Raw genomic sequence first — 25535 nt, forward strand, 5'->3', positions numbered from 1 at the left:
AGTACCAACTGAACATAAAGACACACACACACACGAGCCGTCCAGCCGTTCAGGAACAGTCTGAAGCTGGAAGCCTCGAAAACTGGACCTTGCAAGCTGAATAGAATGAGAAGCATTAAAACTAGTCTTGTACAATGATTGTAGATGTCAAATTAAAGACCACTTCAGATAGAACTTAATAAAATTCCACCAAAATAGTTTTATTTAGTTTTATTTTGGAAGTCATGGTTAATAAGAAAAGGTAACTATTAACATAAATCTCTTAATTTAATGTCAGATGTCAAACAAAGGAGGACTAATGCAAATGCAAATCACTGTCAGTGACTTGACTCGCCCTTATTGTCCAATCAAGACACAGTGTCGTGGTCACATGGGAGAGCTCAGTATGTTCTCTCGAGAGGATGAGCGCAGATGTACGCTCTGTTCTCCAACACGTCCCTGGCGATCTTCTTGATGTTGGCGTCGTTGTTCTCGGGAGAGTCTAGAACAAATTGAGATAAGAATTACAAGCTGCTTTTTCCTTTGTTAAACACAAAATACACCATTCTCCCTTTTCTGGATAATGTCACAATATAACTTCCATACAGGTCATTAAAAAACAATGCACACAGTGTGACAATGAAAAGCAGCAGGGGTTTGAGTGTTGGTATGTGGGGTTTGGTGGGGAAATTCCGCAACACATGCAAATCTTTGCTACAGAAACGCAGTAAAAAGAAAAAAGCACGGGGCTGTTCTCAATTACCATTTAGTGTTGTACTTACGCTTTTGCAACTGAGCCATCATGTAATTGTTCTTGAAGAAAGCTTCGCTGCAGAACGTGTTTGTGAGCAACACCTAGAAAAATGAAGAACACAAAGCGTTCATCAAAGCCTGCAGACAAAAAGCTCGGAGGAGAAACGACTCGCAGAAATGAAAGCAAAAAAATCAAGCAGCCAGTTCAAAGGATCAACTGCAACCAAATGTGAAGAAAGACGATTGTAAACATTTGTAGCTGGTTCTATTTTTATCTGCAAATACAACCCGACACAGTAATTGGAAACATTACGCACAATTTCATCGATAAAATGTGTACAGAAAAAAGTTTTGGCATGACAGTGGAACTAAACCAGATTAACTAAATGACTGAAGACTTGGTTTGCATCTTGTCTTAGTTTGTGAACCTCAGGCCAAACATTTCAGTCCTAAAAACGGATATGAACAGGGATCTTTGCAGTGGAACACACTAAGATATGATGTCTCTCTGTGTGTGTGTGTGTGTTTTACATAAAAAATACAAGTGGACTTATTGTTGAACAGTGAAAAGAAATCTCATGTGCAGAGCTTCACATGTGAAACACACAAGGGTGTCGCAGAAGTGGATGAGAAAAAGCCTCCAGTTACTTATTTAATGTGTCTCTGTGGAGGATTTGTTTTGTTCTACATCCCTGTTTCTGATTACACACATGCACGCACACAAATACACACACAGCTACAGTTTGAGTTTACAGTCCTGTGTCCCTCTCCACCTATTCCACTCTGCTAAAACCCTTTCTTCCATGAAAATGGAGGAGCACAGGTTACAGATCTCTAAAAATATTGAAATGAAAATAAATGATAGTAACCACTCATTTGAGTTACCAATAGATCAAAGAACATGCAGACAACAGTTCAAATGAATCAAGTTTACAACAAAAAAGAAGAGAAGGAAACGAACTAGCAGTGACACACTGTGATAAGCTGCTGTTTTAATCTCTTTCTGCTGACGACAGCTTCCTGCACCAAATGAAAACAGCCTCATCTAATTAGATAACAATGTGTATTTCATTAAGACAAATACACTGAAGATAATGAAGAGGTGACCTACTTACTGAATCATGACATTGTCATCGAATGCAGGGACTTAACATTTGTGTGTCACCACATGGGCAGCAAAGTGTTTACACTAAAGCTTTACTTAACGGACTATAATTTAGCTTTAAAGTACGTGGACATATAAGTTATAATTTATTCATCAATTCCTCCTGTGTCGGAGTTAGGCAAGTAGTGGTTATAGTAACATGAAGGGATGAGCATGTGTGTGTGTTTTTAACTTTGAGTAGCAGTAACTATGATAAAGGTTAAAGTAAGTCTCAACGATATCAATGTAAGTCAATGTAATGTTTTCTAAAGTCATGGAGACACGCCTGTGTGTGTGTGTGTGTGTGTGTGTGTGTGTGTGTGTGTGTGTGTGTGTGTGTGTGTGTACCGTACACACCTCGTGATCATGATTCCTGAGGCCGATGCTGATGGAGCGGCTGGCTCTGGACAGGACAGCTGTCATGGCGTAGAGGTTGATCAGCACATCTGCTACTCTCTTCAGGATGAGCTGTTCGTCCACTATGGTCTGACAGCATCAGTGAAGAAAGGACACAAGTTGCTTTATTGTGTCTCTGTAATTTAGTGAGTGTGAGGGAAATCTATTGTACATTCATTTGTAATTTATCAGGTAATGTAATAAAGTTCCTGTAAACCTCAAGTCAGAAAAAAGGAGTAGTTCTCTGAAGTGAAATTTGTTCCTGGCTGATCTGCATAGGTTACATAAAGAGGTTGAGCTGTAGATGGAACACACGCTCACTGGTGCTTAGAAGACACTTTAGATTTTGCTCTTGAGTTGAGATGAATTACTTCCTGTGTTTAGAGATTCTTTGACCTTATAGAGACACCAAGATTACATCTGTGTTAATACGTTTAACCTATGTGGTCTAGTTTCCTGAGAATATGATTCTCTTATTTTGGCAAGTTTAAATCTTAAAAAAAAGATAAAGAACTAAACAGACATTTCGGTGCGAGGCATCTGAATAGACACAGATGATTATTACAACACATAGTCACACCTTAGCTCACCATTTACATAGCTATTTATGGTAGGTGAAGAAAAATTTCACTTTATAATAACTTAACTCTTTTCAGAATTGTGGTCTTCAATAACTCATATTCATATCTTCATTCATTCTACATATATTCATTGATGTAGTTTAGTCCTTCACCTCTGATGACAAGGGCCTGTTTAAATAATGAACAATTAATCATCGATGCACTGATTACCTGATGCCTTGTAGCAACTAACATTTTTTCCCTCTGCACAAATCAGCAGCACTTCACCATGAGGTTTAGGAACGCACACTAAAAACAGACAGAAAATGTCGGCAAATCTAAACCTGATTGTCATTATTCTCAGTATAATTTATATATTTTGATTAGAATAAGTTGGAGTAGATTCGCCAGAGAGAGAGAGAGAGAGAGAGAGAGAGAGAGAGAGAGAGAGAGAGAGAGAGAGAGAGAGAGCTGCGGCGTGCAACCCTCTCTACTATCGTCTCTCTCCCTTTTATTTATTTTTCTGTCAACTCCGTGAGTACAATGCATGATGGAATATATTGCTCGGGTAGTGACCATCGGTTGTACACTAATATTCAGGATGCACTGTAGGATACAATGAGTCCAACACATAGGATATAAAATTCACATAACATTCAGACAGCACTACAAAATGAGGAACTCACTATATATTGGACTATATAGTGATTTGTGAGCAATTTCAGACACAGCCTTAGTCCCTAACCATAATTTAATACATAAAAAGACTCTAACCCTAAAAATATCATCCCCTGGTCTCATCTGTAAAGGCTAAAGAGAATAAACCAGTAAAAAACAATTAAAAGGTATGATTTCCTTCGCTTTGAGCAGTATAATGAGGAGTACAGTGCGATTAAAAACCCACTGAGGACACTGTGCTGGAACAAAATGGAGTCAAGTGATACAGGAAGTGGGGATTTGGAAAGCTGAGCTGTTTCCAAGAGGTTTACAGCTTCTTTGGGGAGAGCCGTGATTACAAAAGCACATAGAAGTTTAGTATAGAAGTTTTCTCAGAGGAAAAGAGAGTCCGGAGCAGATGTCCTACGGATGAACATCCCTCAAACACTGACTGGAAGATATGAACACATCTCTTATGACATAACGAAGCAACGCGTACATTCAGCCGTTTGAGGAGAATGGAATTTATTCTCAAAGGAATTGGAAACATTTGTTCAGAAAATACCCACAGCTGTGAGTCTCTTATATTTTCCAGAATAAATTATAAATGTAATGTTACCTTTCCGTATCTGTAAAGCAGGCCCTCCACTGTCGATCCAAAGAGGCTGACATTCTGCTCCAGCTTCTTGGCACTTTCCTGCAAACAGAAAACTACTGAGCCTCTTCAGGATAACCAACAAGTCTGTTAGTGTTAAGACAAAGTTCTTACTGCCATGCTGGGATGCACCACGCCGTCTTTGCCCGTCAGGCCAAGGTCCACTGAGCCTCCGAATGAGCTCCTCAGTTTCTTGCCTGCCATCCCCAAAGCAAGACCGATGTTTCCTTTCTTCATCTCCCTGGAAGCAGAGCAGAGCACAGACTGAGGGATTGGAGCAAATGTCGATGTCAACATCAATGAGTCAGTGTGGGATCATATAAAGAGACGGGTTTCAGAGATGGTTACAACAGACTACATGCCAACAACCTCAAACAACTTGTGTGTGTGTAACAAAGAGAACTGGTGCAGATTTTAAGGCAAACAGCCAACACTGCTCTGATTTACTGCACTTTGCATTAAGTTGACCGGATGAATAAAAACTGTTTTTGAAAGCTTTCTCAATTTATGTTTAGTGGCTAAAACATTTGAACAGTAGCGTATTTCATAAGGTCAATATTATATGAATATCTCTCACAGCTTCAGACTGTACAACCTCCATATTCTTACTTGATTTTCCCAGTCATAACTTTGCCAGCATACTGCATCCCAGTGAGAGCAATGTACATCCTCAGGATTTCATTGGTGCCCTGAAAAACACACAACACAATCAATACAATGCACACCTCATATTTATCATACTATATTTGTGTATGACGACCACACACACAGCACACTACATTTTCATATTTAGAAGAGTCCATCATTTTCCTACTCAATAAAAGCACAAGATGCTCTTAATATGTGGATAATCTCATTTGGATTATAACACACAGAGATAGACTGGTTCAATGATAAACTGTAAATCTGTTCATCCATAGATTAAAAGAGACCTTTGCCCTAGAGAATAACACAAAACATCAACTGTACATTTAATCCATGTGATTTGATATTAAGTCAAACGCGCCACCTGGTGGCCACTTACAGATTGATTCTCTGAACAAACCAACTATAGTTCAGTCCTAATTCCCATCCACCCAATCAGACACTGTGGAAAATATCGGAATATTATTGAAATCATTTCTCCGAAATAGTGGTCCAAATGTTGTTTTGAAAGTTTTCTCAATCTGTTTTAGTATAAAACACGAAGGAGAAGAACCAACTTCTTCTCTAACAACTTCCAGAAAAAACAAAGGACATGATCTTTAGTCCTCCATGGAAACTATAGCCCTGGTTATATTGGCTGAATAATTACCAGCGTACCTCAAAGATAGGCAGGATGCGACAGTCCCTGACGTAGCGCTCGTAGGGGTAATTCTTTGTGTAACCCAGACCTCCGAGGACCTGAAGAGCTTCGCTCACACAAATCCAGCCTCCCTCTGAGCTGAACACCTGAACAGGAGATAAAGAAAAACACATCATTATCCATTATGGTGTTTTAATTTGATTTTGAACGAACAAATCTTAGTGAGAGAGATTTCTAACCTTGACCATGGCAGCCTCTATAGAACAGTCTGGAAGTCCTGGCCTGTCCATCATCCCTGCTGTCAGGTACGCCATGCTCTCCATCACAAAGGCATTGAGAGCCATCAAAGCAAACTTCTCCTGCAGTAACCAACACACACTTATTCACTTCTGAGACTGAGAGGTGAAGGTTGTTCACTTGATTCCTGTGGGAGGAAAGTGGACTGTACCTGAATCATACCGAATTCACTCAGGCTTTTGTTAAACTGCTTCCTAGTTGCTGCGTACTCAGAGCTCAGTTCTACAGAGAGTCAGACGTAGACGATGTCAGACTTAAGACATTTTACTAATCACACACAAGCTCTTATTCAATTCTCTTGTACAGGGTTTTTACCTATGAGCTTTTTAATCATCCCAGCTGAAGAACTTCCCATACTGAACCTCCCTGAGTTCAGGATGTTCATGGCAATCTGTCCAACACAAAGCAAACGTTCACATACCCTTACAGACACACTCATGTACAACAGGTTGTGTTGAGGACAGTATGAAGCTCACCTTGAATCCACCTCCTATTTCTCCGATTACATTCTCTAATGGCACTGGGACATTGTCAAAGGACACTTCACACGCTGGACAGAAGAAAAAAAGCACAAACTCAAAATATGTGAAAGTAGGGAATGCACTGTAATTATCAGGGTCGAGAATAATATGCTCCCTCTTATTATTCCAATAAAAACATTTAAGCCGATAAATAGACCCGATACTTGCGCTACTTTTTCTGTGGTGGGAGACCTAGGGTCTTGCCAGTTAAAACACATTTAGAACGGTGTTATACTCTCCCAAGCTGCTGGTTCTTTCCAGATGTGTCCCTAGCTGCCCTGTATAATGCAGTTACCATGTGAAGAGTCAGATTTGTTGTAGGTTAGGTCAGAGCTATGGAATAATAAATCATCCACCTATGCTCACTACATCTGAGCCTTTCTTAAATGTGCAAGACCTTTTAAAATACAAAAATGGGAGATTATCGATTATTGGTATCAGTATCGGTCACAGGTAATATTGGTTATCGGGGTCGGTTGAAAAAATCCATATAGTGAATCCCTAAGTGAAGCTTCTCATTCTTCGACGCAAACTTGAGGAGAACTCACTGTTGGAGCCTCTGATGCCCAGTTTGTCCTCAGGCTTGCCGCTGGTGATCCCCCCGAAAGCTCGCTCCACGATAAATGCAGAAATCTTATCTTTCTTCACGCCATCTACTGTCACCTCCGTCCTGGCAAACACCGTCATGATTTCTGCCATCCCTCCGTTTGAGATCCAGATCTGAAAACACAAATGAAAAGACAGAGGATCTTCAGAGTTTAATAATGGAGGAACAGTGTGGGAGGACTTCACGGTTGATTAGATTAGATTAGATTAGATAAGAACGTTTTTTTACTTTAGAGCCGGTGATCAGGTAATGTTTCCCGTCTTCTGACAGGGTGGCTCGGGTCTGAATGGAAGCTGCATCACTTCCACTGAAATTAAGATAAGAAAGTGTAAGTGGATCTAATGCTGAGACACGAAGTACAGATGCTATCACACAGTGCTCCGTGATTGGTTGGAAGGAGTCATTTTGATTCTTATAAAGTGACTCCTCAAACTGGTCAATATTCCACTACTGCTATTTACTTTTGTCCGGTCTAGTGACCAGGAAAAGTTCTTTTCATCTTTTCATGTTTTATTATCTTGAATGTGTATGAAATGTGGCTTTGTTGACTCTGATCAACAGAAAAAGATCACAACTAATTCATGTTTCTTTTTAAATCACAGATACATTTACCTGGTCCTGGCATTTTCATAAGTAGGATAAGCCAGATATTGAAAACATATCACTTGTAACCTTTACTTTTTAAACTTTTTTTCAACAAATAGAAAAAAGGGACACTACATTTCACTTTCACAAGTACCTATACGAAGTGAAATATAAAATAACAAACAGAGGAGACAAAAAATAATAATTAATTAGTGAGAGGAGAGTAAAGAGGACCAGCTAAACCAGTAATTAAGTTTAGTTCCAGCCCTCTACAATAGAGCAATAAGTAAAATAAGGGAAACATGGCCCATTTATGTCGTTACTGGAGTCTCATGTCTCATGATTGTGGGGAAGGCTGATAAATCATTAGTATTTTATGACCAAACTCTCCACAGTTGTTATTTCTCATTGTAATGTTCAGAGAGGTTTGATTCTGCTCCCTCCAAGGAAATAATCTCTAAGAATATTTGAAACCAGAGATTGACGGTCTATATAAAAAATATCAAATATATTTGTTACTTTTCAAATAATCTTATTAATTATATATTTATGAATAGATGTCAGAAAAATATATAATTTTTTTAATATATGACTATTTCTACATGTAGCCTGCTTTATTTTGTCTGTATATAAAGTCCTGCTTCGCCCACAACCACAGTAACTTCTCACAGACTGACACCTACTGAACCCTCATTAGTTGGCACAATTATTCCTCATCCTATGGTGTCCTGGAATGGGAAATGTCAGACTCCACAGGGAATTCACTGAGTCCTCACCTCACCTCCTGCTATTTGCATATATGTTCATACATGAGGCTCTACACAGAACTGTGTCTGCAGAGGGACATTGCAAACAAGCTGTATTTGAGCTGTCAGTGTCTTTACCTCCCAGGCTCTGTCAGACAGAAAGCAGCGACGTGTTCTCCAGTGGCCAGGGTGGGTAAATACTTCTGCTTCTGGGCTTCGCTCCCTGCGATCAGGATCCCCTGAATCACACACAGCAGTCTCAGACCTCATGTAATGTTTCAACCGCTGCTGTAATTATGAACTAAAACTTGATTATAGATTGACCACATCACAGACATGGAAAGTAGATGGTTAGCCACTCTTTTATTTTTACCTTCAGTCCGATGGCTTGATGTGCAGCCAGTGTTACAGCAATGGAGCCGTCTAATGAGGTGATCTCTGCCAGGCGTGCATACATGGTGTTGGACAGTCCGAGGCCCCCTGGGAGGAAAAGAGGAGACACGGCCTTCAGTCTGAGTCATGACATGACAGCAGGACTGTATTTCTAATATATGTGTGAGGCATAAAGATTTGAAATAAGGGGAAACAGCTAATCTGGCTCTGTGTCAATCGTCTCATCTAACGCCCTGCAAGAAAGCACACAAACATATCGATGTTTTCCTCCAAAAGCAAAAGAAGCAGTCATGATATTGACATTGCTGCACGATGATACAAGCATGTCGAGTGTAACAGAAACACTGTCTAGTGCAGGAAAAACACAAACTACTAGGCCACAAAACAAAACAAAGAACACACTTTGACTATGAATTGTTTGTAGTATTGTGAAGATACACAGTTTATAGTAATTGGGCTGAAAAAACACAAACACTGACACAGTTCTTTAATTACGCTCTTTGTACAGAGGGAATCTGCCAAGAGGAATTAGACAAACCGCCCAAATCCATGTGTGCAAAGCTTGTACAAACCCGGAGCTGTAATTGCTTCCAAAGGGGCTTCAACTAAGAACTGAACTAAAGGCCTGGACACTATTTATAGATGAACTGTTTCAGGTTTTGATTTGAAGTACAATTCCAAAAAATCTTCATGACATGTTGTCAATTTGTCATTATGGGTTATTGAGTATAGAATGATGGACAGATGAATTTCATCCATTTTAAATAAAACTAAATGTGAAGGTGTCTGAATACTTTCTGAATCCACTGCCACTGTGGCTTCACTTCACTATTTTAGCTTTGATTGGAGAAATGTGAACCTGCTGATGACATGTTGCTTTGACTTTGTCAGACACACTGCACTCCTGATCATTTCAAGTATGTGAGAACTGTATGGGCTGTATGTGGGAGCGCAAATGTTCGAGTGAGAGGCTCCGGAATTTCTCAGAAGTTTCTCTGGCCAGTCCCCCAGTAACAACTCTGGAGAATGTCCGAATGAGCTCATGTGAGAATACAGCAGGAGATCATGCGCTGGATTCACCCAGAGTGAGTGTGTGTGTCTGTGTTGATGATGTTTCTAAACACGTGAAAGATGCAAAACTGAAAAAAACCCTGAATGAATACATCTATCTCAGGGATGAAAAAGTGGTGCCACACACGTAGAAGAGACAAACAAAGACGTCTACTTGTAAAAACTACGAGATTCAAGAGATTTTAGTGATATGGGCCAATGTTAGTGTCGATGTGCTGCCTCCTGTTTGCTGCACAACCGCTCACCTTTTGAACGTGTCTGACCAGAGAATCTCCTTCTGCTTTGTTCATATGTGAAAGGTAAACTCTGGAGACAGTCCTGACTCAATTGTGGGAACTCTATATAACTCAGGTCTATGTGCAGATTTACAGTTTGCACTCCACAAACTAAATCTAATGTACTGATCAGATGTTAATTAATATTTGCACCATGTACGTACATGTTGAAACTGCTGTGTAGCTAAAGCAACCAACTTAATATCTGACATATTTAGACTGTAGCAAAGGATAATGTAATCAAATGCAGGTTAGTAATAAAATAAATATATGATAGTTAGGCAACTGTTCTCACGATTCTGGGTCTCACTCTCCTCCTCTATTCTCCCTCCCTCCTCCTCTCTCTTTCTTGTCTCCCCTCTTTTCGGCTCACCCCAACCAGTCGAGGCAGGTGGCCTCAGACTCCCACACTGGCTCTGGTTCTGGAGGTTTCTTCCAGTTAATGAGGCTATTTTTTTCTCCACAGTCACCAAAGTGTTTTCATATTGTGGCAACTGTTGGGTTTCTCTATGATTTTTCAGGTATGGACCTTACTATGTAAAATGCCTTGAGATAATGTATGTTAGGATTGCGCACTCTACAAATAAAATGTAATTGAATCAAACTTATGACATCAAGTCATATTTCACTAAATTAACATTAGGCTAAATTATTTTTGGTTAAACAATATTATTTCTCCATGTAGGAAGAGACAGTCTCCTACCAACACTGTCATTTACCACAGCTGATTGATTTAGATTGGACTGTACCACAGATGTTTCCTAGCAACAGATTCTCGCGTCAATAAATGATTCAGCGGTTAAGATATTCCTTAGGTTTCGATGATAAAACATGAATTAGTAAACGATTGGTCAAAGTGGTGGATCTGGATTCAGGTCACAGCCGCCTCACCGTACTCCTCAGGAATCATGATTCCAAACAGTCCAAGCTCCTTCAGCCCATCCAACGTCTCCTGAGGGATTTTAGCTTCTTGGTCAATCTTAGCTGAGTCAACTTAAAGCACAAAAGACAAGTCTGTCAGATCCCAACTCATGCGTATTAATGCTGTATGCTGCTAATCACATTTGCAGTATTTATTTTAACTCTTCCCTCACCTTGCTCGCTGAAGAACCTTTCCACTGGTGCAACGAGCTGGTTGAGCTCCTCCAGTTCTTCATTTCCAATCTCGGGATAAGGGAAGACCTCGGCCTGGAGGAGGGGCAGACTGTTTTAGCATCTAACAGCATCAAACAGAAAACACAAGTAGAGAAGCGTTTCTACTAACTTTACATTCAGATTTGACATTATGATTATCATTTTCATCATTCACTTTGAAACAGCTCAGGCAGGTTTGCATCTTTTCTGATTGTGTCGCCTGCTGAGCTGCTACACTCACAGTGTCCCGCTCTGTGAAATACGACTGAGTGAAAAGCAGATCAAGTTCACAGGCTAATACTTTTCTCATCATGTGCTCTGCAGTAAGAAATACACAGCTGAGGTTTAACACTTTTATTCCTGGGAACAAGATTTTTTCTTTCTTTCAACACAAAATGAAAGTTGTCCTCTGGTGTCACAGGCAGCACATTATTCTTATTTTATAAAATAAATTGTGTTGTTCTGATGATTCAAATATTTATGTTCCAAATTACATAAAGCAGACCCTCCTACATCACTACACTGGAAGAAAGAAACAACTTGGAAAAGACAAAAAGGAAAATAAATAATCAACACGGTGTGCGATCATAGAGAAAAAAAGTATTTCAAGTATTGAGTGCATTCAAATGTGTTTTGATAATTAAACCTGGCTTTGTCTTATATATTTATTTTTTGTCACCACAAGTTGGACAATGTCTTAGTCTTGGGTGTACAATAATATCTCCAGGGCAAAAGTAATGGGTGGTTAGAATTCAAAGTCACCAAATGTTTGTTTGTTATGGGAACTTTCTTGACCTTACTATGTTAAGTGCAATATGATAATGTATCTTTTGTAAGCTACAAATAAAATTGAATTAAGGAGGATGTGGGGGTTGTTTCAGTTGGTGAAAGATAAAATATAAATTAAAATAAAAGGACGTTATATAGGGTATTGATATGTTGTCATAATTATATATACATATGATGTAATACAAATAATGGTATTGTTGTTGTTATCATTATTAGTGTGATTATATGTTACGCATATTTATTTATTCATTTTTTACATATTTCATTTCAGCTGATCAGATATGAAGGTAGTGAGGTTGAGCTCGTTTGTTGGATGTGTGAATTAATGTGTGTTATGTTTAGGCTTGGATAAGAAATTAGTTTTTGCTTAGTTGATGAGGGCCGTATATAGTGTTGAATATTTAGCTTGATGTGAAATGTTCTGAATTCTTCTTACTAAGAGCAGGGTGGTCCTAAATAAAGACAAGGACTTGTGTAGCTCTGCCAAGTGTTTTCATGGGGACATGGGCTGAGGTCATATTCCTCTGTGCACCAATCAGGACTCAGCAGCTCTTCAAACCAGTTGTTAGCGGACGTCGCCGGTCAAACCTGATGGAGGAGACTGGCCTCGTTTGTGAGTGTAAATCACATAAGAAACTGTCTCACAACTTGTGTCTCTAACTTTGGTTCTGGATTATTGATGATGAATGCTGACTGATACAGAGGCCCACTGGAGATGTTTCCAGGAGCTCTACATAATGGTAAAAAGGTTTGATGACCACTCAAAGCACTTTACAGTACAGTTCATAAGACATGGCTTCTTCTCCTGGTTAGTGGTGGTGATTGAATACAACTGAAAAGTTTGAACGGTCTGAAACTCAAGATTGTATATATAAGGGGTGTTACAGTACACCTTTATTAGTATGGGTCTTTCAGTATGGCACCAGTGTGAACCAATTGAATGGATATTATATATTTTTCATTCAAGAGAATATTTATTTAGATTTATTTTTATAAATGTAGATTTTATTACAAGGTCACAGCCAGTTGCAGAAAGTGGGCTACAGACTTTAAGGATGACAGCGACAGTCTGTTCTGTAAACTAGGGCTTCATTTAAAAAAGGAGAAAAAAGAAACAGGATCATTTTAATTCTTGTCTTTGTGTGTGTGTGTTTTACACCTTTTATATTTGCTAATTTGGAGCTTTTCACACAATCATACTTGGACAACAATAAACATCTTGAATCAAATCAGTATCCTTTGGGATAATATATGTGTGTGTGTATTTATACATTTATACACACACACATATATATTATCCCAAAGGATACTGATTTCCAAAGGATACTGATTTGATTCAAGATGTTTATTGTTGTCCAAGTATGATTGTGTGAAAAGCTCCAAATTAGCAAATATAAAAAAGGTGTAAAATTTGTCATAAAAGTAAAAAATTATACTACGATAAATACATAGGATAGAATAAAATGAACAACTGGACAATAACTGGACATGTCACAGTATTTTCCGTGGTGTCATAATCCCCTCAGGGGTCAAGTGGAGACAGAGTCCTTGTTTCTGTTATTTAGTCTTTGGTTTCAAACTACCAACCTGAACCCTCTGAGCTGAAGTCTTTAATGAAAGGTGTCTTACCTTGTTGACCTGACCCAGGAACAGATCTTTAGCATAAGCCAGTTGTCTGCAGTGAGTCCTGATCAACCTCTGCTGCTCCACATGCAGCACTGCCTTCCCAGCACTCCTCGCGTTACCGGCGAGCAGCCGCCGGCCGACATGAAGAGACTTAAAAACAACGTTTACACTCATCTTTCTTCAGGAAGTCTACAGCTCCAGGTCCATGGAACCATCACAGACCAGCCCAGACAGGAACCTTTCACCCCTTTCTGTCGCGTACTGGTGACGTGAGCAGAGCGTTAGATAAGACGTTCAATGACCCTCGTAAACGGTGGGTTTCCCTGTAAAGGACCTGAGCAGCTTTTATGGACAACATGATGAAGTTATAACACTGACAGAGACGAAAAGATGTCCTTAACTAAAACTCATCCATCTTAATGTTGAACTTGATATATCCTTGTAGTAATTTCATCCAAAAGACAGAATACTTCCCCAACAATTCAAACTATGTTGATGCAAATCAAATTCTTATTATATCCAATTATTAATTATGGGTTTTCATATTTCCATCTTCTAAATGTGGGACTGTGTCCAAACATCACAACTGTCTAAATCATTTTTATTAAAATAGAAAATAAATCCAAAATTAAAATATGATCTTCTCAGCTGACCATTAAGTAATATATATTATGTAAATTACATTTTTCAATATAACCCACAACACTGACATACAATCTTAATGCTTTGGATTATTGTCAAAGTCATTTCTAAAAGGCTCTTTAAGTGGAATTTAAATAAAGTCTGAAGTCAATTTGTGTCTGTAAATGTGAACTATTATCGTAGAACTTATATGACAACGAGTTTGCTTTGAGCAAAAAACAAGCTAAAGATTAATATATAGCGGACATGCCCCGGGAGTCCTCAGTAGTCAGTTAAAATTGTGATTCCCGACAGCACCTGAACGCCGCATCACAATGCTGCTGGAACACCAGTCGGTGGCGCAATGCTCAAATGAACTGAAGCAGGGAATAATAAATAATAAATAATAAATCGATAAAATCTGTATCAAAATGTTGCAAAACCTCAGCCATACCGTTTATAAGAACACATTTTTATTTTCAGTGTGACCTGTTGTTTTGTTTTGCAATGAAACTGGGATTGTGAATGTGTTTCTATTTACTATTTATGAATAAATGTAATTATCTATTTAATATATTTAATATATATTTCCAGTCATGTGGCCATAAACTCACGCAAAATACAAACTCATCTCTATTTTATCGGACTGGATATCTCAAGATTAGAAATTAAAATGCATGCATGTAATATTATTATTATTATTATTACTATTATTATTATTATTATTTCTAGAACATGTAGGTATTGAGTTACTGTGGAATACATTCATTATATCAGATTTTGATCGTGCTATGTCGTTATCAAACTAGCTCGTGCACCATATGCATCACATGTGGACAGTGCACGTCTCTCTCTCTCTCTCAGTATCCTCTGTTCTCGCTGCTCTACGATGCACCCCCACTCTCTGGTGGCAGAGGAAATGAAGCCCCTTGCTGGCCCATCCCAGCTGCACGGTGACGTCGCCCCTGCTGACAATGATGATGTGGCCCTCAGAGCTGCGATCTATTTTTAGCCGCAGCCTCAAGGGCCAGATAGACAAGCAGGGCAAACTGTCAGTCAGACCACCTGCCACAGAGAGGCAGCCAGCCAGGCGTGCTGCTTGTGCACGACTGAGGGAAGAGTGAGTGTTCTGCTGTTTTAACCTTCATCAGCAGAGACAACTTCTGTTTAGGTTGATACAAACACCTGGCTGCAGCTACAGAGGACTCCTGCACTGTTGTATGAGTAAAACACAAGCCAGTCTGCGTCACTTCAGAGGCAGGACGTATCTCATGTTTTCAGTACTGTCTCTGGGAATGTGAGGGTTTTAAAGGGAACTACACTTTTACATAAAAGGGTTAAGTCACTTGTAATGGAGGGGAGTTCTGACCCTGTGGAGACAGTTGAGTGACGTCATAGTGGCTCTTAGGGGAACTTTGACTGATGATGTCATCAGGTTTATCTCAGCTGGAGCTAGGAGAGACAAATGACAGAGAGCCTCTGTTATAGTGTGTGTGTGTGTGTGTGTGTGTGTGTGTGTGTGTGTGTGTGTGTGTGTGTGTGTGTGTGTGTTCTAATGTGTACACGATTACCAAGCAGGCAGGGTCTAATAAAAGATGTTGCTGACTGTATAATGAAGCAGGTCCAGCAGGACGTAAGAACTTCTATTCTGCAATCACACAAAAATTTCACATCACATCGGTTTTAGTCCAAATATACTTTTATTTGGCTGTTTTGAGCAGTAAATACATAGATTCTGTGACCAGCACTATATTGGGAGATACAATTCACAGAAAACGAAATGATTGATCAGTTGAGTGAATAGGTACAAATGCAGAAAAAAGATAATACACAGAGTGTGGGAGAGTTTTGTTTTGGTGTCAAAATGCATTGTGGGATGTGGTTGTATAGGAACTTGACTTCTTGACATTAATATTTCAGAAATCTTGGCTCAAGGGTTAATTGTTATGATGTATTAGTAGAGTATGAAACCATGATGGAAAAAGTCTTGAGATTTTGAGAATAATGTCACAATATTATGAGATTAAAGTTTTAATTTTATAAGAAAAAATTCTTAATATTTCAAGAATAAAGAAACATTTTTTCGGTAATAACCATCAAAGGGGAAGCCATGCTTGCAAAAGATCCACTGCTTCTGGATCCAAAATCTTGATTATCAATCTCAGTTTTTTGAGAAACGACACAGCATGTTACCAATGATAACCTCACTGTCGACCACTACAATTATTTCCGCTGCAACAAAAGAGGCACTATCCTCCATGTCTGTGTGAGTCTTTCTCACACAATCAAGTCCTGACACTTAAAATAATGTGGTGCTGATTTGCCAAAAGATTCATTATTTTGTTGAAATCTACACTAAAGTATAATGTAACTAAATGCTCCACATTCCTCATTTTAACACAGGCAACAGGCCAATGTTCAGATATTCCCCCTGTAAAGTGACACATAGCCTAAAATTATAACTTTATTCTCTAATATTATGACTTTTTTCTTATAGTACTACGACTTTACTCTGAAATTTCCGAATTGTTTTTTCCCTTTAAATAGCCCTAATATTCGGTCGTAAATCGTTGACTCAGTGATTTGTTGAAGAAATATTGAAGTCAAAATACTCCATTAACTTTACCTAAAAGAATACAGAAATATACTACTTTGTGCTCAAAGTAATTACGGTTATGAATTGGGAACACCCACTTCTTCTCCTGTAGGACTCTGGGGCCACATTTAGGTGACAAAGTATCATAAGGAAACAGGACTGCTTGCTTTTTTTTGGAAAGAAATCATTTATAGTGTGGTCCTCAGACTTTTTAACCACTTTTGGGAATAAGGGCACTGCTGCGACTCTGGGGGCCAGTAGAAGAAAAGCCCTGTGTGGTCTCAGGAGTCCTGCAGCCCATTTAGCTGGAACCTCCCTTCAGAAAGTGGGATTACTGGACTTACCCACTCATTCAACTGAGACCAGGAAACCAAAATGAAGGGACGCCCAGACGCAGCTCAGGTTTTACAGTATATCGTTTTATTTCGCGTTCTCAACATCGTCACAGTACTAGTTTTACATCAATAGGGTTTTGTCTACTTAGAAACAGAATGCATAATAAAATAAGAGCACTCCTCCCTTCCCTTTGACTTGAAAAGTGGGCTGTGAGCGTGAGACAACAGGGGCATCTCAGGGAATAAGTGAGAAGCGGCGTTTAACTGTGTAACAGTTGGCTGTTCATCTCTAGATCCTATGATAATTCAGTCCTGTCGGAGGCAGAGAGAAGCAGTTTGATGATTATGTAAATATCAGAGGGGAGCAGGAATGCACCTTCAATGTAACTGCAGACATTGAGTAGTAGTAGTAATAATAATATTAATAATAATGATAATAATTTACAGACTATTTACATATGGTTTCTCATTCTTTACTTCCCACCCACTTTTAAAATGTCCCCTCCCTGTCGAACCCTCTTTACTTCATCTAGTTACATTAGATTTCCCAACATGGATTTTGTTATTTACACTCAGCAGCAGCAGCGTACTGCCACGTCTTTATACTGTACAGTGGGGACAGAGGTGAGATGCATGCCGGGGTAGAATGACACGGCTTGCGATGAAAAGACACACTAGCAGGCCAGGGCTCATCTAAATGTAAACAAGCATCAGTCAGAGAAATCAAAACTATACGATGAAAGTTTAGGGTCTAGTCAAGCCGCTGCTGGAGAGAACAACAATACAAAAGAAAAGAAGAGAAAAGAAAGAAATGGTAGGCATCAATGGCATGCAACAAAGCACCTCACACAGACTCTGGACAGGTTTGACAATAGATCAGTTTTCCAAGGGACTGAAGGGTCGTTGCTGAGAACACTTCGATGAGACGTCATCTGGAGAACTAGACTATCAATATTTAATAAAGCTATAGCTTCCTTCTTGGCTCGTGTCTGCACCATTACTAATTAAACACTAGTCAGTGATAATCAGACGCTGCTCTGATGACAGAATTTGTCAAATGAAGCGTTGTGGTTGTCTCGATTAAATTTGGTCCCCAATTTATTTGGTATAAAACTGATTCAAAATGTAATGACCATGTAACACTGGCACTTTCCTGACTGCATTGAAATAAAAGTAACGGGGTATATTTGATACATCTGAGATACATGAAGTACTGCAAAATAAAAATTAGATTGTGAGAAATATTCTGAAAATGGTACCACTTCCTAATAAGACACCATTTATAAAGAATACATAAGCTGTAACCAATAATTTCTTTGATGGCAACTGAATACAAATGCTTTATAGTTCAGTAATACACCAGGTTATGAACTAGTGTTATCCAAGAATTGCTTTTCAGAAGTGGAACTCCACTCAGATCCTCAAGCGTCCCAACATGTGATCAGTTTAGTGAGTAGAGGAACGCCTTAGCAACAGCCAGTGTCGGTAAATAGACGACACTTAACTGTGAGATTTGCAGGAAACCCTGCCCTGCGTGACAAATGCTTTAATTGTATCTGCAAACTCTTTAGCTCTTCATGAAGACTGTGACCACTTAAAGCTGCCTCATGGAGTTTTCATTTAAATAAGCAATCAATCTTAATGTCATCCAACAACGCACATATTTGAGTATATTCTCCATCGTGCAATGTTTACATCAACCTTTGCTAGTCTGCATTTGTCTTTCTTCACTTTGCTTCTTCTGCCACCTGTCGATTAGCGGATCAGTGTGGAGGTGGGCAACAGGAATGTGTGTTGCATCCTCTACGTGCTTGTGCACATGTATGCATTTTCTTGTGCACAGTGACAACAGAAACAAAACGGGGACCCACCTGTATAAACATTGCACCACAGCGCTACTAGTGGTCAAAAACTCCACAGGACACCTTTAACTTCAGGAATACAGCTGAAGATCCCTATCTAAAATCTCATATCATACATTTTCAACTGCAGACTTGATGCATTATTGAAGTTAACATCTATAATTGTAGATGACTTACTAACATTGGTTGGAGGATAAATAACAGTTCAGGGAGTTTTGTTTGGGAACAAAAAGGTGTTTTTGTAAAGGGCTGAAATGTAAATGTAGGAAGCAGCAGTAAAAGGCTTATTAACTACGATCAACATTGACAGTGAAATAACTTAACAGATTAATTAGATTAGTTACAATTTTAAAAACGGATTATGAAGGGTTATTAGAAGATGGTACCTTGGAAAGCTTGGGGAAAGATGTGGTCCTCTTAAAGAACGCAGATCTACTGGGTGTCACTTGACAACAGTAACGTGAGAGCCATTGACAGAGACAGATGATAAATATAACGATAAGAGAGCTCATTTCGTTACACTGTCTGCTGTCGGTCAATTATCTCTCTGATTTCCAGATGGCAGAGCACATCTGTCACCACACCGGCTGTATAAAGATAACACAAATTTCTGTTGGCAAAGAACGTTCCGGCTCTGACTACTGTTGTACACTCAGATCCATGAAACTACTCTTTGTGGATTAGGAACTGATACAGGCTCAGTTTTCCTCCATAAGGGACACAAATACGTTGACTTCTGTTAACTGTAATCGAAGAAGCCATAACTACTCTACCATTCATTTTTCACAACTGTCAACTCTGATATAGTTTGGGAATACACAACAGTCAGAAATTTGCCTCAAAAGTACATTGTTACATGCAGTTACTTTGTTTGACATTCTTTTTCCGTGTGGAGGGTCCAGTCCTTTCAGATCAGTGTGGACACTTGCACTTCGCTGATACATAGATGGGAGAAATGACAAAGGACTGCGGGGGCAAAACGACAAAACTAACAGAACTAAACAAAACGGAACAACCACCAGATTGCAATTGCTCAGAGACATAAAAAGTAAATACATATTGCACAAATAAAAAAACCCATCTCGTAGTCTTTAAGCAGATACAGACTAACCTCTGCCATTGATATCAACTAAGTAAAACAAGTGCTGTCTGCGTCACTGTCAACAGAAAATATGCTCTACGACACCGGCCCTCTGCCTCCACCCTGCACACACACAACAGATACTGTGCACAGGAAGCCTGGGAGGTACGACCAGCCATCCCATAATATGTCAGAAACATGATTGATATAAAACTGCCATTTGCGGTGAGTGAAGCGTAAGAGAGCTGCCGCCATCACAGAGTGATAATTATTGATTTCTGTGGCATCCGCATGGCTCGGAGGAAAAGTCCGATGGAGGGAGTAAACAGCGCTGCACGCCGCGCTGGCTGCTCAGGAGAAGCACAGTGGAACTAAAGACGGACAGGGCACACTCAGCCAGCTGAGAGCTTCCACATCAGGACAGACACTTGGACAGTCATGTTGCTGTTTCCCTGCTACACAGACTTCATCAAAAAACCTCCTCCTGCCGAGCAGACTTGAAGAATCCTACCAGGTTGGGGTAGAACAGAAAATATAGAGCATTTCGTATTTTTATATCGGATTCTTAAAAAATAGTTAAAAAAATAAAATGACGGCGCACAAGCAGCCGGTACTGGAGGTCGGACATTCAGGTGAATCTGTTTGCTCAGCAGCTCGCTGTGGCTTCCTGTTTCCAGAGCGGGAAACAGGACTCCAATGAACCAATGAAGTGCATGGATGAGGATGAGACTGTACGCAGGCGGGTGAGCACTGGCCGTCAACAATCCCGAGTTCTAACTCAAAGGCAACCATTTCCATTAGTGTTCCAGTGGTGGATCACTGAATTGCCGAACTGATTGATTTCAGAAGTGTGAAACTACGCCACCTATGTGCGAGTGTAATACTGAGAGTTTTAATTGATGCCATTTGTTCCGTAATAATAATAATAATTATATTAACAGCTGATATTATTATTTTACAAAATACTATGCACAATATACATAAAGCGATTTTTGTGACTAAATTAGTAAATGCTTCAATAATTGGCACATTTATCACTGCTAACAGAGATATCACAGTGCACTGTGAGCTACGGCTACATTAAATACTCGTACAGCTACTGCTGAGGCTGACCCACCGTCTGTCTGTCTGTCTGTGTTCAGCCAAACCACCCTGACAAGAGAGATAAAATCACTTTGTAGACGATATTTACTTCTTGTGTAAAATACTATTAAGTGAGATATTTGATCATGTTCTGAGATTAATTGTGATGGAAAAGGACTTGTGGTCTTTGTGCATGCTCTTGCGCTGTTGTCAGACAGACGTGATTTACTTGAAATGAAACGGAAGGAATAAGACAAAACAAATGTGATGAATAAACTGTCCCAGTGATGAGCGTGACGAAAAATGCTGAAGGAGACGCAGGATGATGTCTGGCTTTACATCCCCAGACCAGTGATGCACAGTGAGAACCGTCTCATCAGCCGAGAGCCTTGGAGGACAAATTAAAGTTCAGTCAGAGAGCCCAGAGTGAGCCCCCACCCCCTGCGCCTTACACAACTGTACTGATGCCGCTGTGCTTGGGCTTGGTGCTGCTGGGGGCCTGGGTGGGTGGTGGTGGTGGGCCGTGATGGTGGGGGCCGTGGGCAGGGTGGGTAGAGTGCGCTGGGTGGCTGCCGTGGCCGTGCTGCGGGTGAGCCGGATACGACGGCTGCTGGGTGTGAGACGGGGCCGGGTGGAACTGGTGCGGAGGGTGCTGCAAGTGGGCGGGCGGGTGGTAGTGGTGGTGGTGATGGTAAGGCGGGGGGTTCTGGGTAATGTGGCAGAACTGGGCGTGGTGTGGGTGCAATGGGCCCGGCGTGTCGGCCTCGACGCGGGCCGTGTGGTGCAGGTTGGTGGGGTGCGGGGTGTGGGAGATGAGGGTGGGGTGCAGGGCCTGAGGGGTGGGGCTGGGCGACTTCAGGCGCCTCGTGCCAAACAAAGATCCAAGCAGAGACGAGGAGTTGGGCAGCGACTGGCCACTGTGGCGAGACGGGCAGTCTCGGCTGGAGGGGGCTCTCCGCCGCATGTGAGGGCTGCTAATGATGGACCCCTGGAAGAGAGACGACAGTCAGAACACAACACACACACAGCTGAAAGGCTACTCCTCCTATCCAGTGGGAAACAGCAGGAAAAAGTCAAAGCTAATTGGAATTTTTGTGCAGACATATTTGTGGACGTGTGAACGGTTTGGCTTGTTCAGTGCGCACGGCCTCGTCAATTTCTTCATGGAGCAGAACTAACTGCACGACCAGCTACAGCTGATCTCAAATCTCATCTGACTGCTTATGTTGCCTCCTGGAAAAGTCTCCATTTCTTTTTTCCGGTTCACTGCCTTTGTTTGTCTCTCCATAATAACGTCTCACGGTCAGCTGTCTCTAAATGGTTGGTGGAAGCTCACGTTGCTGAGCTCGAAAGAATCAGCTCGATCTGTCAGGAAGAGACTAACAGCTTCTCTCTCTCTGCTGATACTCCTGTTAATATTATATCTGGTTGCATGTTTACAGCTCCCTATTTCATTTTCTTGTGCCCCAACAGTTACACTAAACTGTGAGGCACACTGTTTACAGTACACACATTTGTCTGCATTACCCTTTTCATCTGACAAGCTCAGGTTCACTGTAAGTGCACAACTAACTGAACTGATATGCTTTGATCTTTCTAAATTACAGCTCAGCAGGACAAACATAAAACACTTCATAGTTTTTTTAAGACTTTAAGCATAAAAACACACAAACATTATAAACGCTGAACAATCAAAACAAAGGTTTATGCTAAATAAATAAAGCACATACATCAGAGCCATGCGTCACATGCAAACTGAACGTTTCATGGATGAGTTATGAAGTGATCACCAGTTTCCATCAGTTAATATTAATTATGTTTGACTACACTGATGGAGCAGCCTGGTCCTTGTAGTGATTCATACATGAAGTTCTGAATAATGTATTATTATTGTCATTATTATTTTTATTATTATTATATTACTTGACTGCTTTGCGGCAGGGAGGAAGGTTTCAGTTATATAGTTGGGAAATGTACCAGTGGTGCTAGCAGCCTGATCAGTGAGAGCTAAAAGGCTGAATGAGAAACCCAAAACAATAAGGAGAGCAGGTTATTAATCTTTGCACTCTGCATGGGTCCTGATGGCAAAAACAATGAGTCACTTTATAAACACTGAATACTGATAACTAAAGCAAATGATACTGGGACCAGGGCCTATACTGTATATGTGGCTTTGACTTGTGCACACTTGTATGTTTTAGGTTTAAAATACATCACTGTTGCTACCTTTATGCTTTACGACCACACTACTCCAGAGTTTTCGAGCCCCTAATACTTTTAGAAATGCTTCATTCTCTGATTTAGTTTGAAAACTTTAGTTTAGATGGTCAGAACGGGAGACTTTTGGAAACACTGACGCAGATGCTCACATTCGGTTCTTATCAGATGCAAATTACCATTGTACATGAGTCTAGATTGTTTTTAACACTAATTTAAAATCAAATTTATTAGTGTGGACGTAGCCCTAAATCAATTCCAGCATGATAACTGTCTAACAGCCGAATAAAACCAATTTTGAGGATTTCTCCCTACAGTGCCCATCTATGTCAGAAAATTAACATTAGATTAAAACTAATAAAAGATTAGAAATAGAGCAATGACAGCCTCGACCTTTATGTTACTGAACATGACAACTGCTTCAGATTAAAACATGCACTTAACACCTAAAGAATTTAAGCTTGTGCCCAATTGCAACCAATAACGCTAACTGGCCCAGGTCATACAGTGTCTCGCCTGCATGCTTGGGTTCTTCCATTGTTATTTGCTGGTGGCTAAGTGTGACAGGAAAAGGGAGAAGGGAGGAACTTGTTGTGAGGGTCAGGGGTCAATAAAAGGTAGCGGGTTGAGTCAGTCATGTCAAACTGTGAGCATGCAGTAGCTGGACAATGCACAGCCCGGTTAAATTTACTGAGTGAACAGAAAAAGGACAAAATGGCTAAAAATCGAACCCACTGAACATAAGAGGATGACTTAAATGTGAGAGTTGAACTTCAACACAGAGCAGCTCTAATGTGAGTCCGGACTGTTATTAGTCGTCACATGCTGTGTACATGAAGGGTTACAACGTGTCAGCCACAGCGGATCATTCCCGTTCAGCCCGGTGCATGCAACGTGTCCAAGGTGCTCACGACAAAAACACCACCAAAGCAGGAAAGAAAACTTAATGATACAAAGAAACAATAATACAGAGACTTGTGTGTTCAGAACGAACAACATAAAGTCAGAGGACAGCTCCACATCAGTTGCATCCTACTTACTTCCATATTGCTGTCTAGTGATCCTGCACTGCTGCGTCTCCCACGCTTGCCTGCCCAGAACATGTGACATGACACATTAGACACGCCTGGTTAACACGTAACACGTTCACATATCCCTTTTTGTCTAGTAAAGCAGGGCGCTAAACCTTAAGGTGACAAAGGCGGCACGCGACTAACCAGCAGCAGGCTGTCACTAGAAGGACTAAAGGAAAGGGAAGGAGCCAGTCACTACTACAGCTCCACAACAAGGTCAGCATCAGGGATAACTACAGCTCAATTATTTCTCTACTTTCTTTCAGACAGGCACTGAACTCCCGATAATCTTCGGACATTTTCCGGTGGGGCTGTATGCGAGAACACAAATGTGTGAGAGAGTTTCTCCTGACAGCCTCCCAGTAAAATGTGAGAACAAAGCAGGAGATACTGCGCAGGATTCACTGCAAGCAAGTGGGTGTGCTGATGAGGTTTCTAACAAGCGACAGAAGCAAAACTGAGACAACCCCCCCACAAAGAATTCAAATATCTTGGGATGGAAAGTAGAGACACTGACAACGAGGTCAAGAGAGCTTTTTCGTGAGAAGGACCAACGGCAGTGGTGATGTGCTGTAAACAAAAAAACAGTGATCTCTACATAGTTCCTGTGTTACTACCTGTTGCACCTCCCATCTCCTGAATGCTCTGGAGAATTCTGTGTTGTTGTGAGCGTGTCTGAGCAAAGAATCTCCTGCTGTGTTGTTCGTGTGCGAAAGACAAACTCTGGAGACAGTATGGACCCAGTTCTGCAGACAATCTCCAGAGTCTGTGTCTGAAAATGGCGTGTCAAGCAGCAACTTGAGCTGCAGCTGGCAGGAGGCCGTGCAGGAGACTTGCAATCTCACTGCATTAAAGGGAAACCAGCAATTTAGTATGCAAGACTCAAACGACACTGATTGAAATAAGAATCGTCAAAATCGAAGCATTGGATGCTGACGTCTCCTAAATATTAGTCCTGAGTATGAATCTCAGTCCAATAACATTCAATCCTACTTTTCCCATAATGCAACAATAGCATATTTTGTTTCCTTTTAATGACCTTGTCTTTCAAAGTCCATGTCTCCAGTTTCTAAGGTGACATTACCCAGACAACATCGCCATGACATCAGCAAGGTTTTCTTTAACTTGTCAGATCTAATCCAGAGCCACAGAAGACAGTCTTCGAGGCTGAGCAGTTCTCCACATGATTAGTAA

General features: G+C 40.5%; 2 protein-coding genes across 7 annotated transcripts in view; both read right to left on the reverse strand.

Annotated features, from left to right (window-relative positions):
- Positions 1-179: 179 nt before the first annotated feature.
- On the reverse strand, positions 180-13742 carry acad9 (acyl-CoA dehydrogenase family, member 9). The gene is made up of 18 exons (XM_035152582.2): positions 13477-13742; positions 11019-11112; positions 10816-10917; positions 8559-8665; positions 8324-8424; positions 7083-7161; positions 6796-6967; positions 6203-6276; positions 6042-6117; positions 5878-5948; positions 5669-5788; positions 5447-5575; positions 4754-4833; positions 4259-4385; positions 4109-4186; positions 2234-2362; positions 762-834; positions 180-481 (listed from the first exon to the last, which is right to left on the reverse strand). Exons 1-18 carry the CDS (start codon positions 13645-13647, stop codon positions 381-383), a joined length of 1884 nt encoding a protein of 627 aa, XP_035008473.1. The 5' UTR covers positions 13648-13742; the 3' UTR covers positions 180-380.
- Positions 13743-15775: 2033 nt separating this feature from the next.
- Positions 15776-25535, reverse strand: part of iqsec1b (IQ motif and Sec7 domain ArfGEF 1b) — a 201252-nt gene continuing 191492 nt past the window's right edge. For 5 of the 6 annotated variants that reach the window (XM_035152731.2, XM_035152730.2, XM_035152735.2 and 2 more), the window contains 2 exons: positions 24309-24358; positions 15776-22039 (listed from right to left, as the gene is read on the reverse strand). In XM_035152731.2, coding sequence (XP_035008622.2) covers positions 21500-22039; positions 24309-24358 — 590 coding nt within the window. In that variant the 3' untranslated portion in view covers positions 15776-21499. The remainder of the gene's footprint in view (positions 22040-24308; positions 24359-25535) is intronic. The other variant, XM_047339400.1, reaches the window with a different exon arrangement.

This window comes from Hippoglossus stenolepis, chromosome 3 (assembly GCF_022539355.2).
Source record: "Hippoglossus stenolepis isolate QCI-W04-F060 chromosome 3, HSTE1.2, whole genome shotgun sequence".
Taxonomy (NCBI): domain Eukaryota; kingdom Metazoa; phylum Chordata; class Actinopteri; order Pleuronectiformes; family Pleuronectidae; genus Hippoglossus; species Hippoglossus stenolepis.

What these genes read in the sequence shown, in the direction of transcription:
- acad9 (XM_035152582.2), bottom strand. Translation starts at nt 13,647, where the DNA reads ATGAGTGTAAACGTTGTTTTTAAGTCTCTTCATGTCGGCCGGCGGCTG. An exon ending in AAATAGGAGGTGGATTCAAG is followed by an intron (nt 6,118 to 6,202) that starts GTGAGCTTCATA and finishes TGTGTTGGACAG; the next exon opens with ATTGCCATGAACATCCTGAA. An exon ending in GTTATGACTGGGAAAATCAA is followed by an intron (nt 4,386 to 4,753) that starts GTAAGAATATGG and finishes CTCTGCTTCCAG; the next exon opens with GGAGATGAAGAAAGGAAACA.